Consider the following 21,084-nt stretch of genomic DNA (forward strand, 5'->3'; position numbering starts at 1 on the left):
CTGGGCCATCAACAAGTGTGTCTGTGTATGTGCGGATGGATATGTGTGTGTGTGTGTGCGCGAGTGTACACCTGTCCTTTTTTTCCCCTAAGGGAAGTCTTTCCGCTCCCGGGATTGGAATGACTCCTTACCCTCTCCCTTAAAACCCACACCCTTTCATTTTTCCCTCTCCTTCCTTCCTTCCTGACGAAGCAACTGCCAGTTGCGAAAGCTCGTAATTCTGTGTGTGTGTGTTTGTGTGTTTTGTTCATATGCCTGTCTGCCGGCGCTTTCCCGCTTGGTAAGTCTTGGAATCTTTGTTTTTAATATATTTTTCCCATGTGGAAGTTTCTTTTAAAACACACACACACACACAGAATTTCGAGCTTTCGCAACCGGCGGCTGCTTCGTCAGGAAAGAGGGAAGGAAAAGGAAAGATGAAAGGATGTGGGTTTCAAGAGAGAGGGTAAGGAGTCATTTCAATCCCGGGAGCGAAAAGACTTACCTTATGGGGAAAAAAGGATAGGTATATACTCGCGCGCGCAACACACACACACACACACACACACACACACACACACACACACACACATCCACACATATACAAACACAAGCAGACATATTTAAAGGCAAAGAGTTTGGGCAGAGATGTCAGTAGAGGCGGAAGTGCAGAGGCAAAGATGATGTTGAATGACAGGTGAGGTATGAGTGGCGGCAACTTGAAATTAGCGGAGATTGAGGCCTGGTGGATAACGAGAAGAGAGGATATATTGAAGGGCAAGTTCCCCATCTCCGGAGTTCGGATAGGTTGGTGTTGGTGGGAAGTATCCAGATGACCCGGACGGTGTAACACTGTGGCAAGATGTGCTGGCCGTGCACCAAGGCATGTTTAGCCACAGGGTGATTCCCCACTCCACCAAGAGTGTCTTTCCGCCGTCCACCTAACCTTCATAACCTCTTGGTTCATCCCTATGAAATCCACAAACCACCTTCCCTACTCTCTGGCTCCTACCCTTGTAACCGCCCCCGGTGTAAAACCTGTCCTATGCACCCTCCCACCACCACCTACTCCAGTCCTGTAACCCGGAAGGTGTACACCATCAAAGGCAGAGCCACGTGTGAAAGCACCCACGTGATTTACCAACTGACCTGCCTACACTGTGATGCTTTCTATGTGGGAATGACCAGCAACAAACTGTCCATTCGCATTAATGGACACAGGCAGACAGTGTTTGTTGGTAATGAGGATAGGAAAGTACTTGGTTCCTTGCTCAGGATAACTGTTGTTACAATCTATGTAATTGGTTTGTGTGTTGATACACAAGGATGGTAGTACACTATCCGACTAAGCTTACAAAGTCGAACTCTGAAGTTCCATCAGTCACACACCCAATCAAATAGGACTTTCACATCCCCAAATAAGCATTTTGCAGCTGTACTTAAAAATGTTCCTTATAGCTTATTTCATAACCAGTTTCTAGCCTGGGAAACAAATCTCAAACAAAAACAGGAAAGAAGATTATGTTTCACCATCAACAATTGGGGCATTAGAGATGGAGCACAAGCTCAGATTTTCGAAGGATGGGGAAAGAAATCGGCTATGCCTCTCTGAGAGGAACCATTCCAGGATTCACCTAAAATAATATAGGGAAATTACAAGAAACCCAAATCTGGATGGTCAGATGGCAATTTGAACTGCCATTGTTCTGAATACAAACTCCCTGCACCACTTCAGTTGGTCACAATGCTCTATCCACACAAATTGTTCACCTTGAGTATGATTAGTTTTTCAAAGAATTTTATTTTCGCAAACTCAACATCAAACAACTAACATCCTCAATCACTGTAAAATGAACTATTTCATTATCAAATTGAATGGTGTCCTCTGGCATCATCAAACTTGAATTCACAAAACCCAAACAACTAAGAGTATCAGAGATACATGAAATGCTAAAGACTACTTGAAGGCATTTGCAGATTAATGTAAGCTATATACTCAAAAAGAAGCAGCTGTGGTCTTACTGCAAAAACCATAACTTCACCATTAGACAGAAAAATTAACGGAAACCACAGACAGCCTAAAGTAGGAACACCCAACAGGGACTTCAACCTCCTCCTGGATGACTTAAGAACTTTTTACATTCATTACACAATTACAATTATTATCAGTGTTATCTTGTTGTTGTTGCTTTAAGATACAAAACATCTTAGTTCATACATAAAATTAAGTGGTCAATTACCAGATGGAGATGAAGTTGATAATATTCAGAGTCTAATAGACTGGAGTAGAGGAATAGTCAAAAGCTTTTACTCTTTAATGAGTATGCTCAAGCTGCTTAAGTTAAATTTCCTTCGTCATATTACTATGATGAATAAAAAATAAAATGTGATCTACAGCTCATGCTGCATCCGCTACGATATCTTAATAATTCAGATGGCAAAAACACACACACACACACACACACACACACACACACACACACACACACACACACACACACACACCTACGCCCTTGCATGATGTTGGCTAGACTAACAGTGCCAATGCTATTTTTCAGCAGTTGAAAGAAACCACTGGCATTGTTAACTCTAGCCAGCACTCAATTAATTAATTGAATAAATAAATTGTTAAGTATATATCTGCTGCATACTTAACAAACAAGTGTAAGTGTATTCTTTCTTAATTATGTGGGCAATGGTTAAGTACGTATTCTTCACTGAATACAAACAAAAAAAAACCTCCAAACTGCTTATCACAGGCACCACTAATCATGTATGCATGATTCTAATTAATATAAAAGATTAAGTAATAACATTCACATAATTTGCCTGTCATGAACATTTTTAACTCTGTAAATTAGAAGTACACAGCATATGAAGTTCAATTTTTATAAAATGCATTGTTCTTACCAACTGGACTTCACCAAAGGCTCCTCTACCAATGACTTTAATAAGAGAAAAGTCATCTGTCTTCATACGTAACCTACAAATAGTGGCTGCCACAGAATCATCTAGAAGTATCAAAATTACACGAAAATTACAATTATTAAGCAGATAACTAAATAGCAAATACAATGTTATAGTAAACAAGTATATTTCCATTGTTGCTTAAAATGTAATAAACACAACCTGTAACGAAGCAGGTAGTATTTTCTGCCTAACATGTAAATATAACAAATCAACACACAAAACAATGGAATGAATCAACCTAACTGACCTAAAACATAATACTGCAATACACAGCAGCTGATCAATAGCTATAGACAAAACAATGGCAGATCTCAATAGGAAACTGTTGATATCTTGCTTCTCTATAAGAATTAGCTGGTAGGAAAAGAAATGAGAAATCCAATAAAGGAGCAAGAGACACGACTGAATAACAACATATGCACAATTTAAGACACAAATTCGTAAGGTTCACAACTGACTATGAATGAAAGCTAGAAATTCTTTAAATGTACACTAGGGTCATTCCATATCAAATCACCCAATAAAAAATAAATTTTACACCCACCTCCTTAGACTTTCATGAAATTTGGCTCAGATGGTTCTAATACCATCCTAACAAGACCTGCAAAATTTTTTTTGCTGTATCTCTTATAGTTTTTTTTATATAAATTTTTAAAGTTTTTATGTTTTGCGTTTTCCAAACCTTCAGAAATGGTAAATTTAATTTGTATTCAAAACTTTAAAATTGCTTACCTTAAAAACTCTTTTAGATAATATCATGAATTTTTGCAGCAAGTTTATTTATTATACATATTTGAAGATAAAAACGAAACTATTAAAATATATTAATATTTTCTATAAAAAAATATATATGCACTTTTTTTTAAGGGATGTTTTGTTTTATAAGAATTGCAATATCTAGAGTCTCAGACCTGATTGAATGCTCAAATTTGTTTTAATTTACTCTTAAACATATAGGCTACTTGATAAAACAAAAATAATGACTTTTTAACATGTTTATTAATCATAGTAGATTACATTAGAATCATGTATAAAGATAGTGTACTTACGACACTTATGTATAACCCAACAGATTGCTTGAAACATTGAATTTTTTGAGTAATTTTGTCTTTTTAATAAACATTAATGTTGATTCAAACTGTTTTTCCACTTCATCCAAGAGCTTTCAGTTCTTTTGATACAGTCTTTCTTTGAAGAAATACATTCTTCCAGTGTCACTTCATTGAGGTACATCTACTACAGTACATCTACTACACAGACTATGTGCTCCAAAGGCACTATGCAAGAATCTGCTCTTTCAGGAAAATAAAATGATGCAGCTGGTCCTGAAGGATGTAGAAATAGAATTTCTGCATCTTCTTCATAATTGAATATTGTTTTTACCAGTCCAAAGTGCCAGTTACTGTCATAATCTGCAACCACATAGCTATTTATGGATGGTTCAACAGGAACCCAATCAGAAGAAGAATGGAATGAAAAGACTAAGGAGGGTTTTACTCTATCTGTAGTCCTTCTAATTTCAAGGTTGATTGTTGGAAGTGGTTTGAAGTTATGAAAACTTCTTGTTCCAGGAATGGTTCGGGTTGCTGAAAAAGTTTTTCTAGTTTTAACCGTAGCAAATCAGCTTCTTTTTTGTCAATAAAGTGAAAATGAATGTTTTCAGTATTTTTTTCACAAAACTTGAACACATCAATTGCTGTCATTATTTGTTCTTCGCCTGAAAGCTGTAGGCTGGCTTTCCTTAAAATTCTTTTAATAGTTCCTCCTAGGCCATCACAAATTGACTTCCCATAACTTGTTGCAAAAAAAGAGTATTGGGCCTTTAAATTAATGTCTCTCAAGTGTTCAGTCAAATTTTTAAAACTGTTTCTATTTTTGTACTGCCCAGCACAACCATCTGTACAGTAGTGAACTGAGTCAATGTCAGTATGATGTAGTGACAGCCACTTTGTAATTTCTTTTTGTACAAATTTAACAAAACCAGTGTCATGTTCTTGGTCATCACTAATAAAACAGCAGTTGGAAACAAAAACATTGTTTTCCTCATTTCTTAGAAAAACTCCAACTGGGTGCAGAGTACAGCCACCTCTATTCCCGTGGTAACTTTGGATCTCATTTTGTATAACAAACGAATAATTTTCACTAAAATCCGTCGCAATAATTGCTGTTTTGGGTGATGGGTTTTCTTTCAATCTTTTAAAGGCTGCTGACTGGGATTTTGCTATAAAGAAGTGCGGGGTGAGCTTTTCCAATGACCTAACCAATAAAGAAATGTAATCTTCAACACTGAGAGACTGATTGATCATTTTTGCCCTGTCTGTGTTAACCCACTGACTGTTTACAATTTCTTCACTTAGTTTTTCAGTTAAGTACTCAGTGCAGTATTTGCTGGACAGCTGTCGCAATGATGCAGCATGCAGTTTTGGTTTTCCGTGTTGCATACAAGCATCTTAATTAGGTCTTTATAAAATTCTGGTGGATACTGCATACACATACAGTGTGTGTGCTTGAAGCACCAGCAGGGATACACCATTTAGGTCTCAAGAAACAAAATTTTGAAAATCCTACTTCTACCTCGGCATTCTCCCATTTGAAAGAATAATAGAGTTCTCTCAAGTTACACAAAAAAAGTCTCTTTTGCATGTACACATTTTTTTGAACACTTACTTTGCCTTTTGTTCCAGGTAGCACTCTGGAACTTTCATATTTTTCATAAAAATCTGTTACAGGTCTTACTGTATTTTCAGACAGAGTTTTACCTTTTTTTGGACCAGGAGTTTCCAAAATACCCTTTTCAGATTTGAGCTTTCTAGCTTGTCGCACCATGTACTCACTTACATTAAATTCTTTCATCACTTTATTTCGACTCCAAGAATCTGGAGCCAAGGTCAGAATCTGGATTTTTCTAGACCTCCCAACAGATGAAATCTTCTCTTTCATAAGAGAAATCATTACATCAAAATCCTTTGCTTAATCAACCACACTTGCATCTTCTTCGTCATCATCAGAACTTGGTGCATCATATTTTAATGCTTTTGAAACCACCTTTTTTGCAGTCTTTTCAATACTGCTAACCTTCCTTTTAAAATAAGACCCTTTACTTTGTTCAGACAAACCACGAAGCTTTATCGGTGTTAAACCTAAATTATCAAGAGCAATGTTTGTTTGTACAAGGGCTTCATTTCTGGATTCCAATGATTCTAATTCAACCATGACTTCATCATCTGTTTCACTTTCATTGACTTCAACTCTTAATTTTTCCTCACAAAAGTTACGGCATGTTGAGCAAAGCTTTTGTCCAGGTTTTATGCTAATATTTTTTGTCAGTAATTGTTTAGAAAGATCCAACCCTACACTTCTCAACGATTTTTTGATGGCCTTTTTGTATTTTTTTAGTGGGTCTACACATGTTGTTTGATACTTTTCAAAAACATTTAAAAAGTAGTAGCTGCAGTGTGAACATATATTCTTAAATTCACACAGGTTAATTCCAGATCATAAGTGGATCAAATCTTTTTCTTCCTCACTCAATTCAGATACCGGTTGTAACTTTTTTGAAGGTGTGTAGGTTGTTTGGAAACAGACAGATTTTTTAAATAACCCTACGCTACAAGTTTGAATATCTGACATACTGATTTCACTTTTGGTCTGATTGCTGTTCTGGTTACTTTTATAGGATATTGGAAAAGAATCTCTGTAAACTAAGTAACACTACTTACTGAAAGTTCAAATAAACTTAATAAAATACTATCCAATCACTATTTAACACTGTAATAATTTTTTACTTCAAAACACAGGAGTAACAAAACAAAATCCAAGCATACATTGTTACTCCAAGAAGACAAAAACTTATTTTCGGTGTCTAAGACACTTGGTACTTTTTATTTTAAAAACATAATTATTATTATTTTAAAAACTAGATAACTATTAAACAGGTTAAAAAGCCAACATAATTTTTCTTTTATCTAATAGCCTATACAATTAAGAGTATTTTAAAACAAATTTGAGCTTTCTATCAGGTCTGAGACTAAATATTGCAGTTTTTGTAAAACTAAACATCCGTTAGCGACCAAAAAAAAACCTTTTACATTTTTTTTTCATTTGGAAGATTTTAACATGTCTTTATGGTATTTTTTTTAACATTTAGATATAATCACAAACTTATTCCAAAATTTCATACTGATATATTGAGTATTCTTTAATATACAATTTTTTTTAGTTGTGAGGACACCTTTAAGTTACGATTTCCGACTGCTGAAACAATGCCAAATCTAAAAACTTTAAAAATCCATTTAAAAAAAACTATAAGAGATTGAGCAAAAAAATTTTACAAGTGCTTTCAGGATGATAAAAGTAGTAATTGTACGAAGTTTCATCAAAATCTGACATGGTTGGTGTCAAGGCCTGGGTGACTTGACATGGAATGACCCACAAAGAACTTAAATTTTTCCAGCTTTGTGTAGCAATTTCTCATAATTTTCCTTCGCTAAAACCTTCAATCACCAAATTTAGTTCTGCATGTGTGAATTACAACTTAACAATATTCCACACCTCAGTTTCTGTCTCAAACCTCTACTGGCTTATATTCCATGACAGTCATGACAATTGCCACTCTGCAGCCTGCTGTCACTTATGTACATTATGAATGAAATACACGCAACACTGGAGTAATATTCTACAATATTTATTATTTGCTGCATGAACCAGTTTTCAGCTGTTACACCATCATCAGGTACAAAGCTAAGAATAACTGATGACGGCAGAACAGCCAAAAATTTGTTCCTGTAACAAATAATAAATGCTTTAGAATATTACACCAGTGTTGTGTGCTTCATTCATAATTAACAAAACATTCTACCACAAACTGATGGAACAGTGAATCCATGCAATTTTTTTACATTTTATTAAACTTATTAAATTAATGAACATCATTGATATGCTAAGCTAAGGTTAATATCTCACTCACACATTACCAAATGTATTTTATGCTTGAAAAGTTTAAAACTCAACAATAAAAAACAGAAATTACATCAGAATATTACTCACATCTATTCATATATGCTTCTATATTTTTCATTCGTTTGACAGCTGGGTGATCACAGTCCGAAACTAAGGCCTGAACTGTATCCTGAAATTAAATCAATGTAAACATGAAAGAAACTGTGTAAAGCAAAATGGAAAGAAACAGAAATTGGAATGAAAGGTAGCAAGAAACTTAAGAAGTAGTACAGAAGTAATTTAGGTACAAGGGGTGACTGTATGTAGACCTAATTAATAAAGGATTAAGAGTGAGAATCAGGCATCAGAGTTTAACAGAAGGCTTGAAGAATTAAACTTACCAACAAGCAGTCAACATTTGCAACACTACGAGGATCTTGAATCTCCTCTTCCAACTGACGCAGTCGTCGTTTGCGATCTTCATCTTGTATACAGTCCATTGTAGTGCTAAAATATGAAGTGAAGCATGAGTTCACAGATCACATTTTCACAAATTACAGCATCTTACACTAAGACCATGTATCAAAATATAATTAGAGCCACAAACTAGTTTATATAGATAATGTCAGTATATGTACGTAATATGCATCAAAATACTCATCAGAGGCTTGTCCATTATTGTATATACATTTCTGAACTTAATTTTGGTTTTAGTTTTGAGACGAAAAACCTGTTAAATATGCCAAAGCGTGTTTAAATACGAGACGAATGTAAACTCTAGGCTAAATTACAAGCTGTTTTGTCATAACAAGCTTTATCTGGCATTCACATTATCTACTCACCAAGCAGATGCAGAACACACACATTAAGACTGTTGCGATTGGCAAGCTTTCGGAGCCAGTGGCTCCTTCTTCAGGCAGAAGTGTTGAAGGGGAAGGATGAAAGGTGAAGGAAAAGGATTTGAGAGGTCTAGGAAAATGGGTAGATTTTGGGAAAGTCACCCAGAACCGCAGGTCAGAGGAGACTTACACCATTCAGGATGAAAAGCCCACATGGTGTGTCTCCCCTGACCTGTGGTTCTGGTAACTCTCCCAAAATCTACCCCCCCCCCCCTTTTCCTAGACCTCTCCAGTCCTTTTCCTTAACCCTTCTTCCTTTCTCTTCAACCTTTCTGCCTGAAGGAGGAGACAATGGCTCCGAAACCTTGCCAATCACAACAGCCTTTTACGTGTGTGTTCTGCAGCCACTTGGTGAGTAGATTTTTTTTGTCTATTCAGTTAAATAATTTTATTAATAACCGATTGTTTTTGTTGTTACAAAAGTTTAGTTTGCTCTACCTTGCCTACCGACTTCTGTAGATGTGTTATATTTATTGAACGAACTGCATTCCTTGCAGTAGAAAATTGGGTGTATTGTGCTCCCCCCCCCCCCCCCCCCCCCAAAGTTTACAGCAAGCCCATTCCAAAGACATTATTTGCATCATTTTCTATTGCAGCTTCTTTTACTGGATTAATAATGATGCTTGTATCATCAGCAAACAGTGTCAATTTAGCTTCTTGTTTCAGATAAGAAGGGAGGTCATTCACATAAGAACAGAAGGGGAGCCATGGTCAAAACCTGTGGAATATCTAATGTAATTTCATACCAATAAAATAGAAAGAAACTTCCACATGGGAAAAAGTCGAGGCAAAAGTGCAGAGGCAAAGATGATGTTGAATGACAGATGAGGTATGAGTGGCGGCAACTTGAAATTAGCGGAGATTGAGGCCTGGTGGATAACGAGAAGAGAGGATATATTGAAGGGCAAGTTCCCATCTCCGGAGTTTGGATAGGTTGGTGTTGGTGGGAAGTATGCAGATAGGCCAGACGGTGTAACACTGTGCCAAGATGTGCTGGCCGTGCACCAAGGCATGTTTAGCCAGAGGGTGATCCTCATTAACAACAAACACTGTCTGCCTATGTCCATTCATGCGAATGGACAGTTTGTTGCTGGTCATTCCCACATAGAAAGTGTCACAGTGTAGGCAGGTCAGTTGGTAAATCACGTGGGTGCTTTCACATGTGGCTCTGCCTTTGATCGTGTAATTTCATACCAGTTAGATGAAGAGGGAAACTTCCTTAAATCATTTAAACCATATACAGAAACTTTTTGCTTCCTGTTCTGCAAATATGACTTAAGCCACTCATATGCTGTTACATTTATACCATAGAATTGTAATTTCTGTAACTTAATATGGTTCACACAACCAAATGCTTTGGGCAAGTCACAGAAAATTCCTATTTGTGATATTTTACTATTTAAAGACTCTGTTATGTTGGCAGTGCAATTGCATACTGCTGTCTCTCACTTCCCTGATCATTTGTCAGAAGATTATCAAGATATGTGAAAACACTACAATAAACTGGAACTGCTCATTTTTATAGAATTCACACACTGTCAGAATAAAACATGGAAAGTACCTAATGTTGACTGTTGTGACCAAGTGCTGTCGAAACTGAAATCTAATAGACATTTTTACTTAAGTTGGTCTAACAGTCCCTGTTAAGCTATTCATCTATACAGTAGAAGGTGTTGCCTACCAAAAAGTGTTCCAAATTCTGGTTTAACTGTGCTTTACGTAAAACCAAGTTTTTAATGGTTGATGGCAATTTACTGAAAATGTGGACCCTTTTTGGAGAAAGGTAATTGATTTTAAGTCTCAATGTATATTGCTCTTATTTCTAGTATGGATATTACATATTGAGCTATTGGTTGGAAATAGAGACACATTATTTGCAACAAATTTCAATAAAGAATATATATACTGAGAAACAGTGGTTAGAATACTCATTTCCTTGAACAGGCTTCTATATGATGTTGTTGAACTAACACAACAAATGAGTCTTATTACACACTTTTGCCCTCTAAAAAACTTTCAATTGGTTTGACAAGTTACCCTCGAATATGATCCCATATGACATAATAGAATGAAAGTAAGCAAAGTATGGATGCAAGTTTTTTCATATTTCTCTCTCCTACAAATGACATCATTTGCATCGCAAATACAGACTTGTTTAGGCATGTCAGCAATTCTGTGGTATGCACTTCACAAGTGAATTTGTTATCAAGTTGTAACTGTCAGCCTCTTCTATCTGCAGATCTTCATACATTATACATGTGCTGGAAGCTAATGACTTACATGTTCCAAATACAGTGGGTCTTTCCAAAGTCTGATGATGGTGAATTAATTTTAAACTACTTATTAATGTAAGTGGAAGTTTGATTAGAGGTCCTTTCTAATTCTGTACTTTACCTGCTCTTTACTGCAATGTTGGTGTTATCTGCAAACAATATTATCATCTGGCAATGTAATATATGAGAGGTTATAAATGTACACAACAAAAAGCAACAGACCTAAAATGGAGCCTCCAGGAACAGCACATGTAATTAATTACCAATCAGGTGAAGATCGACTGATTACTCCACAGGCTTTTGCAATGTCACAGTTTGTTCCCTATTAGCTAAGAGTTGAAGCATTCAGCAGCACTGCCAGTGACACCATAATATTCTAATTTACTTAAGGGGACATGACCCTGAACGGGCAGCATTTATAGCATTATCTTCATCATCATAGTGCAACTGTTCTATAAATGAGAGATAGCTCAAAATTCTTACACACAATTAGGACCATTAGTCAAAGCTTTTCTCAAAAAATCATTGAGATAATTATTACATTTTGGTACTGACCACAATATTTATAATAGTATAAAAAACGGAACACTATTTCAGTGTGGTACCATTTTCTTTGGAACCACTGACTGCACAGTTTGGAAAAAGTCAGAGTACAGACATTACATAGGCCTAAGTGTTTTATGCCTCCAATTTTCTCCCCCGATGATGCTCTGTGAAAAAGACAAGTAATTTATTTTACTACAAGAAAAATATTTAAAAATGTAACTCAAATATCATCGACATCATCATCCTGTTATAAATTTTTCAAGAAATAATAGGTAAGGGAGGTAGTGGAGGACATTCTAAATATCTGTACCAATTGTTGAGAGTTTAACTTCAGTCATTTAGAAGAAAAGTGTGCCTGAATGATGAAAATTCAAGTTTTTGGTAAATCACAAAAGAAGATTTACAGTTTTATTAACTTACCAATATGCTCTTTTAGAACAGTCAAGCAGCCTACTCCAGTTGTCCTGTTTCCTTATCCTCCAAACTCTCTCTCTCTTCATTCTTTTCTTTATCCTTGACTCCTTGGTAGCAGAAGCAGCTTCTGCAGCTGTCTCTGTTTAAGTTGCTTATCAATAGCAGTTAGAGCTGAAGCCATATTCCAATCTGGATATTAGATTTCTTCATAACACTGATTCTTGAAATTGCACCATCACTGAATGTTATTATTGCATCCATTACACCAATCTTCAGCACTGTCAGACCAACAAATACAGTTTTGGGCATTCTCTCCCATTTATAGCTGTTGAAGCTTTCATTTGCATTCTGAGAGACCATGCATACATTTCCTAAGTAGATTTTAATTTGCCAGATCCCTATATATTGGCCTAATTGCCTCCATTACAGCAAATGGTAAGGGATACTTGTGGGTATATTGTAAGCCTGTAGCACTGCTCAACCAGTACTTGAACACTTTGGACACAAACTATGCTGTGGGATTTCATCTGTTGACACATTGTGAAACCATGTTGCCCAAACAGTGCGGCCCATATTTTCCAAATCTCCTACGTTTCTCCTTATTGCTAGTCCATAATATTGAGTCAAAGAATCAATTTCACTTTTTGTAAGACGATCTGGACCACCTATGTGTTTTCTGTCTAAGAGTTTTTTTCCGCTGGAGTCTTTACACAATTTTCTCAGACGAGCTCCCATTCTTTTTTGTACATGCCCAAGACATTCAAGCTTTTCTATCAGAGTTTCCCCATATGGTCTGTCATCTACAACAGTAGTGTGTCCTTTACAGTCTCCATCCCCAATGTAGCCTATATACCTCACACCACAACTGACCTCTAATCTTCTAAAACTGTTTAGAACTCCTTTTGTTTCCATGTTTTCACTTGGGCCATCAACGTTCTTTACACAAACATGGGTGTCAATAAATTTACTTGAAATACGTTTCAATAAATGTAGCAGTTACAATTCCATTCAGAGAAGTATGAGCTCTCTTCTGCAAAGATTGAGCAAATGCTGTTACAATGTCTGTATTCTCAGACAAGGCTACTGCTTCTTCTGCTGCTCTATTCACTGATGTTCACTTGCAGCACATAAAGCCTTATGTATTTATTCATTGTATCTCTCAACCCTCATTGGAGGTGGAGGCAAATCCATCACTGCATAAACGGTCTGGGCAGCTCTCCTTCCCCTTCCAATACTTCGCATTGCATATGCAAGCTAAACATTTACACCGTAATGTCGACTATCAGTTACTGGCGATGTCATAGTATCACTGTGCATCTTACACGAGTTACAGGCAATCATTAACCAACTTGAAAGACCCTTCCTTGCTGAAATGTCCTCAGAAATGTCAATACTATCTTCACAATTGCAGTACTTACATTTCACAACACTCTTCAAAAGTCTTGACAGCATACTTAGGTTCACAATAACATTTCCGTCATTATTGCTGCTCACAAATCTACTAGGTTTGTTAATATACATTCAGAAACCGAAAGTTTATGTCCAGAAGCACTGCCTGTAGACACTGTTTCCGCAGGTGACTATTGAGGCAACTAATGTGTGTTATTTGGTTGTGTTTGGAACTGGTTGCTGCGAAATTTTCGTTTGGGGCTAAATTTCTTTACTCTTGGCATTTGTAGCACAGGAAACATGCACACAGAAACGAAACAAAACAAAACACAATAACTACATAACCACACGTGTATGAAATTCTGAAATTGTATATTCTCAGATCTTTGTTAACATTAGAACCATAGCCTTCTAGACATGTCTATACTTTGGTTCCAGGAGTCACTGCCTTCTAGAATACACCTGTGTTAACGATCCATAACTAACGATGGAAAAAATGGAAGAACAAAATAATGCATCACGTATTCTGATGTAATTCAAACTGACAGGTGGGCGTGGCCACTGTGCAACATTATGTTCAACCTCAATTTTAGAACGAACGGAAAATGATAATGCCCATAAACTATACATTTTTTATATCAGCATGAAATGCTCTTTTCTATGGATCAAGAATACTTTTTTCAAATTTTTAGTCATTTTCATGAGCATGTCCCCTTAACAGAATGCTGTGATTCACACAGTCAAAGGCTTTTGACAAGTCACAGAAAATGCCAGTAGACTTTATTATCTAATGAATTAAGTAAATTCTCACTGTACGTGTAAATTCTCTGTATCGGAATCCTTAAGGAACCCAAACTGTGACTTGGGCAATATATTATGTGGAGTCAGATGCTTAAGAAGACACTTGGATACAACCTTTTCATATATTTTTGAAAAATCCAGCAAAAGGGATGTTTGATGCTATTTCTCTATCCCCCTTCTTGTAAAGAGGCTTAGCTTCAACATATTTTAACCAGTCTGGAAATGTTCTGCTGATAAGAGATTAATTACACAAATAACTTAAGATAGAACTCAACTCACATGAACACTGTTTGACTAACTTTGTTGATAAGCTATCATAACCACTTGAATCCATTATGATTTTAAGGACTTTATCATGGATGCTACTTCTTTGGGAGAAGTGAGTGTCATTTCCATTTCACTTAAGTTAGTTACTAGACATTGGTCTCAAACATTCCATTGCACTGTTTACTGAACCTGAAAACCCCAGGCTGCCAGTAACAGAAATAAAGTACTTGTTTAAGAGGTCTGTAACACTACATGCACTTATTACCAATGCCACATTTATTTTTAAAGCTATCTATTCCTCTCCCTTTCAGGTCCCAGCTGTCTCTGTCTTCACTATACCCAACACGGTTTTTATTATGTAATGTAATTATCTTTTTCTCATAATGAGGCTGCTTAGATTTCTGGATTACTTGTGTCAATATTTTGCAGTTGTCTTTGTCATGCATTACAATGATAACATCAGAGCTGTTTCTAGATAATAGATAGTTTTCTTTTTGTCCCATACAATAGGTTTATTCCTTGTGTAGTCCATGATTTATTTTTGACTTCTGTTTGAATTGAGTTACCTTTAGCAGGCAACTATTTTCAAATGTGAAAGTAACTTTATTAATTAATGTTCTGTATTTTCCACTTCAGTCAGAAGTATTGGCACCACCTATCCCATTCATGTGTATGAGTTATCTTAAAAAATTCTCGATTTCTGACTGATTTATCATCCTCCTGTACTCATCTTTAATAGATTTTATATCCTGACAAGTTTCAACATTTAACATAACATGCTGCATGTCATGATCAAATGACCAATTTACCACTGGGTTTGTAACATTGTTTCCCTAAATTTGTCGACAAAGATGATATAAATAGCAGTCTCAGAGCATTTACAGCTTTTATATAACCTAGTTGCAAAGATCACAGTAGGAATTACATTGAGTAACACTGTTACAGACAACTCTTTCCCATTATCACTGACAATAAAGTCCTAAACTTTCACTCTTCCTTCAGGTCCATCAGAAGGAGAGCACAGTTTGCATTTACCTACGACAGCAGCAAACATCTGCTTTTGACAAAACCATTTCATCGCGACATGCATGTCAACAAGCTTGATTTGTACAGGCAAAAACCTAAAATTTTAACAATTGAGCATTTATCAACTTTTGAAGAAAAGCTACGCGATTAAAAGTGTACAGGTATTCAAAAGGGAACTAAAAACCATTCCTTATGGAACAAACTTTTTATAAAATAAATGAAGTCTTTTAGGCATCTTATACTGGAAGAGTAGAGGAAACCAGTTGGGTATAAACACTCTTAAAAGAAAAAATGTGGTACTTTTACTTTTGTCATGAAGTCACAATTTTGTATTTTAACTTAAAAGATGATGATAAAATGAAATTCATTTATGTCATTATTCTACAATGTGTACTTTCAATCATTCTACTATATTAACCATCCATAAAACTTACACTGGCCAGTAAACTGCTGGTTGTTAGATTACATGCAACCAATTGCTCATAGGATAAAAGTAAAATCATAGGCTATATACGATATATAAAATGTTCACAGAATACTGTATTATTTCATTTGGCTTGCCCAGTATCACTAGTATGTAATCAACAGGATCAAATAAAAATTAAATGAGTTCAAGACAGAAACGTGCTACATATACTATGTCAATGAAACACTGATATGACATTGTTCATATGTTTCATCAACAGTGAATTATCACAGCAGAAAGTGAACCATATCCAGTGAATTAGATTAGTAACAAATTTTTTTATCTGGTTGTGTTTTCATCAATTATTATGTGTCTATTTTAAAATTATGTGTGTGCTCAATTTGTAATTGACCCTGCAACTGAAAGTGTATTGATGTACCCAGTATTACTCAACACAGTGATCAAAGAGTGAACATTAAAAAAAAATCACAATTTATGGGACAGCTGCTGATTATCTGATCCCTCCCTATGTGACATACAGAGATGAGCATAATCAAAAGTTCACAAAACTAAATGGCCCCAACGGCTGGCCTTGCAACTAACCATACTGTCATGCTGATGTCCAATAAAGTCATACTGAACATAATTGAATTGATATGGCAACATTTACAAACTGGTTTGAATCCATCTTCCCTCCAACATGTAAAGTGTCTGGAAGGTATTTAAGTTCTTCTACAGACGGTTTCCTACCTTACAATAGTCCAGTAGTTCTCGGGCTCTGTAGTGTTTATGATACAGAATTAACTACCATGCCACCAATTCCAAAAAAAACTATATAAACCTTTCAACATTAATGTCTTTAGACCTATTCAAATGGCATGGGGGAGATTATTAAACATGTACAGAGCTATATACAGGAAATCTGGACTATTAAAAAAAAAAAAAAAAAAAAAAAAAAAAAAAAAAAAAAAATCTTGCCTCTTGTCTAAAACCCTGAAAAACATGCATGAAATTTCTTCAGAAGTGTCAGCGCAAAATTACTGGTAAGTGCAATCTTATTGCTAGTTTTGCAGCCTGAGGTTTAGTGTAATTTATAGTTATAAACATTTCACCTTCTATGATTTATAATTTTTAATGCTGTCAATTCAACAAAATTTAAATAAAATATCTAGAATTATTTAGTATAATTAGTGCCAAATTCTTTTAAAAAAAGACCTTGCTTTCTTCTTGGCTTAAACACAAGCCCAGTCATGTAGTTATGGATAATGTAATCTGAATGACAGGCTGATTTGATGTCTCCTACACACAGAAAGATTTTCTTGATTTTCAAGGATCGCTAAGTTATTGGGCCTACAACAAATTCTGGAACCGAATAGTGCTTCACTTTTGACCATTCTGATTGCCCGACACTGCAGACACACAGACAGACATCAAGATGGAAAAGGAATACAAGTACACTTAAAATTTTAGTTTTGAAATATAACCACACAATATCTTGGGAATACAATGCAAATGACTACAACTTCAAATCATAAACACACACTAGGATTTATAAATAGCCAATACTGAACAACAGGAAATGAGGTTTTAGTTCCAGACTTTAACACTGCTGTGGTCTTTCATAAGCAGTTTGTGAAAACGCTTAAGGCACAATAAAATTACACATGGATGGTAAGAGGATAGAGCTGCTGGTTAACTGCAGACGGGACAATACAATCTGATTAACACAGGGCAAAAAGTAAGAGTTATACGCAGTAACCATCGCGTATTATTCTCCCCTCCGACGTATAGGCCCTACAGGACATTCGACAAATCTCATCCCTGGAACACTACTACGTTTATATTGAATTCGTTTCAAGCAGTCGTGATATACAAAACGGAATGAGCGTCTGTATTTAGTAAAACACCTCTGTGTTAACTGCGCTGGAAAAATTAGACGCACAACGTGAAAGTTAACATATAGCTAGTGTTTGTCCACAACATTTCTCTACCTACAACGTAAATGTATCGGTAAACATATTTACAATCTATCATACGGAAGAAATGCTGCTGCTGATGCAAAACATAAAATGTGCAAAATTTCCAGTTTTCTACTTCAACACTAACCTTAAACAGCTGTCGTTCCTTTAATAAATAAAGTGCCTTTTCTTACACCACTTGTCTCTGGTTGCAGGGTGTTATCCAAGAGATGCACTGCTGTCTTTCGCTGTTCTTTCGTTTTACTGATTTCGTGCGCCTTCTCAGCGTCATAACCTCAATAACATTCATTCTACAATAAACACTTCACTAAAAAACATCACACCTTATTTTAAGAACTGCATACTTGACACCGATCACAGTAAGTCACAAACCACTGGCACCTGGAAAATAAACTAACGTCTCGAAAATAACTGTCCGTTCTTGAAACAAAATAACTGCTCCTGCCCACAACCGTCATTACAAAAATGACAGCTGTTCTCGTCGTAACACAATAAAAATCTTGTGTAACTTCGTAAGATCCTCCATTCTAAACAGAACTACATAACGAAGGTTCGCCACAATTTCACTTTCCATAACTGTCTGTGCTACAACATTGATACGTTAAACAACAGCAAAATGTCATACATAAAAATAAATTCATTTTCCAAGTATCTTTTTTTCCGTTTACCAAAGATGTAAATTATTTCAATCTTTGCTTCCCAAACGGAATCTGCAAAGATGAAACTCTAGCCTACCAAAGGCGTGTCGTAGCAATTTGTGACCAGCTCCATTGTGCCCCGGCCGCGTTTTCACATAGCTCTCAGAAAAAGGAAGTACAAGATATGAGAGATATCAAGAAAATGAAAGACAACCATCTGCCACTTTTAGTTAAGCTTTGCTGTAGTCCAAATAAACAGACAGTGAAACATGCTGACAGGAAATCAGAGAACATTTGCTTAATGACAAGAAGACTTGATGAGAAGTGACATGGTCCCTTTGAAGTGATCAGTGATCCAAATTTTGTCAATATTTGAAAATCACAATAGCCTACAATCGCAAGTATTTGTTTACAAATAATGCGATCATAGTGTTCTGGTTTCTACATGTTGGCAGTAAATCTCGGCTTGTATACTTATGATAATCTTTAACTCTATGTTTCATCGTCGTGTTATGATTTATGTCATTTAGTGTCGCACAAAAATTAAAAAGGTTTAGTTAAAGAGTGGAAACAATGTTCATACAAAAAGAGAAACTAATGGAATATCATGTTGCTGTGATAGAGTACAGATACTACAATAGTCAGTCAATCGTTCACTATATATTACTGGGTCGTCAGGTACTCGTATAATGTAAACGCCAGAGTAAAAAATAAAATATTTATTGGTGTCTCGGCATAGTGAGATTATTCAGGAAAGACAACATGCCATTCTGTGTATATACGACTGTATTGCAGTTATAAACGCAATGTCTTCTGGACCATACATACATATACAGAGGGGGTTCAGAAAAATGTAGACTCTCTTCGTAACAAAATGACATGTCGCAATTTCGTGAGGTAGCGTAGTTCACTGCTTTCTCAACAGATCTCGGCACGCGTTTTCTAGCAGATGACAGTCCACCAATGACTGAAGCAATATCGTCGTTTGAGCAACGCAAGACAACATTGAAGTGGTACTGGAAGTACAACAAAGTGATGCAGGTACAATGGCAATGGCATACTGTGTGCGGAAACCAGCCATCAACATGTACAACAATTTATCATATTCGAGATAAATTTGAAGCCAACGGGACTGTTCAGATCTGGCAGAAAAAAAATATCGACAAGTCGAGATTCCAACGCTGCTGTGTTGCAAAATTTTATTAGAACCTCAAAAATCTGTGAAGCAGGGTGAATGTGAAAGTGTACAACAGATTCTGAAGACTGCGAAGTGGACAGTGTACACTCCAATATCGATGTACACTACGACCGAGGACGACACAGATCGAAGGATGGATTACTGCGAGTGGCTTGAAGGTATGTTTCACGAAGATGAACAGTTTGTAGCAATGGTTATCTTGTCTGATGAGACACAATTCAAGCCGAATTGTACTGTAAAATGCCACAAATTCGTATACTATCCTGAAAATCGTCGTGTTCACATGGAAAACATATTGATCTACATGATGCGTGGTGTGGTGTGTCATCACCTGGTTTGATTGACTCATTCCTCTTTGAAGTTACCCCAACTAGTGGGATGTATCTTCATATGCTGCAAACATCGATTTTATCTGCCATCTCAGAGATGTTTTTGTAATGAAAGATTTTACCTACAAGATGGTGCTCTGCCTCACTACCGAAGAGATGTGAGAGCCTACTTGTATAAAAATATATCTCGTCGATGGATAGGTCAAAGGGGAGCTGTTGAGTACCACCATGGTCTTCAGACCTTACATCTCTTAACTAATAACCTGAGGGGGACACTGAAAAATGGAGTTTATCAATAGAAACGAGCTACACTGAGTGACCTATGAGAAACCATCGAGGCATCCTATGCCTCAACTCTGACAGCTGAAGTTCGGTCAACAGTTCAGTGGAATCGACGTTGCTTGGCTGCTAATGGGTGTCGCTTTGAACAAGGAACTTTGAAAAGGCATTTCAAAAAGTATGCATATATGTATCAATATCTCACAAAAAACAGATGGATAACATCTGGTATTAAGAAGTCCTCCCAAACACATAACACCTCAGTTCCATGAAAAAGATTCGCAATAATCCAGAAGTCTTAAATTTCTATCATAGATACAAAAAGATATATAGGAAGGTTCTCATTGCTGCAAAAAGTCATTTAATGACAAAATAATGTATAATGAAGAGAGTAAAAGCAAAGCAGTTTGGGATGTTATAAAAAGGAAACAGGGAGAGGCAAATAAAAGCAGAATAACATACTGCTAAGGGAGGGGGAGAAAGTAATAAACGACCCACAGCAGTTGTCAAACTATGTAAACGAGCATTTTTCAAGTATTGCAGAAAAGTTACAACAAAAATTCCCCCAAAGTATAACACCTGTAAATAATGTTGCACTAAGTACAATGATGTTACTTCCAACCACAGAGAATGAAGTCAGTAAAACAATTCCAAAACTAAAAAACAAAAAGTCAGTAGGTCAGTAGACTTAGATGAAGTACCAATGTGTGTACTGCAATAATGCATAACGATTATACAAGGCCCCTTAACAAA

General features: G+C 36.1%; 1 protein-coding gene across 1 annotated transcript in view; it reads right to left on the bottom strand.

Annotated features, from left to right (window-relative positions):
• Positions 1-18,678, bottom strand: part of LOC126273344 (rho-associated protein kinase 1) — a 210,822-nt gene extending 192,144 nt beyond the window's left edge. Inside the window, exons 1-4 of the mRNA XM_049976891.1 lie at positions 18,015-18,678; positions 8,289-8,394; positions 7,996-8,077; positions 2,890-2,990 (exon numbers count right to left, since the gene is read on the bottom strand). Coding sequence (XP_049832848.1) covers positions 2,890-2,990; positions 7,996-8,077; positions 8,289-8,387 — 282 coding nt within the window. The 5' untranslated portion in view covers positions 8,388-8,394; positions 18,015-18,678. The remainder of the gene's footprint in view (positions 1-2,889; positions 2,991-7,995; positions 8,078-8,288; positions 8,395-18,014) is intronic.
• Between the last annotated feature and the right edge of the window lie 2,406 nt (positions 18,679-21,084).

Source organism: Schistocerca gregaria, chromosome 5 (assembly GCF_023897955.1).
Source record: "Schistocerca gregaria isolate iqSchGreg1 chromosome 5, iqSchGreg1.2, whole genome shotgun sequence".
NCBI lineage: Eukaryota > Metazoa > Arthropoda > Insecta > Orthoptera > Acrididae > Schistocerca > Schistocerca gregaria.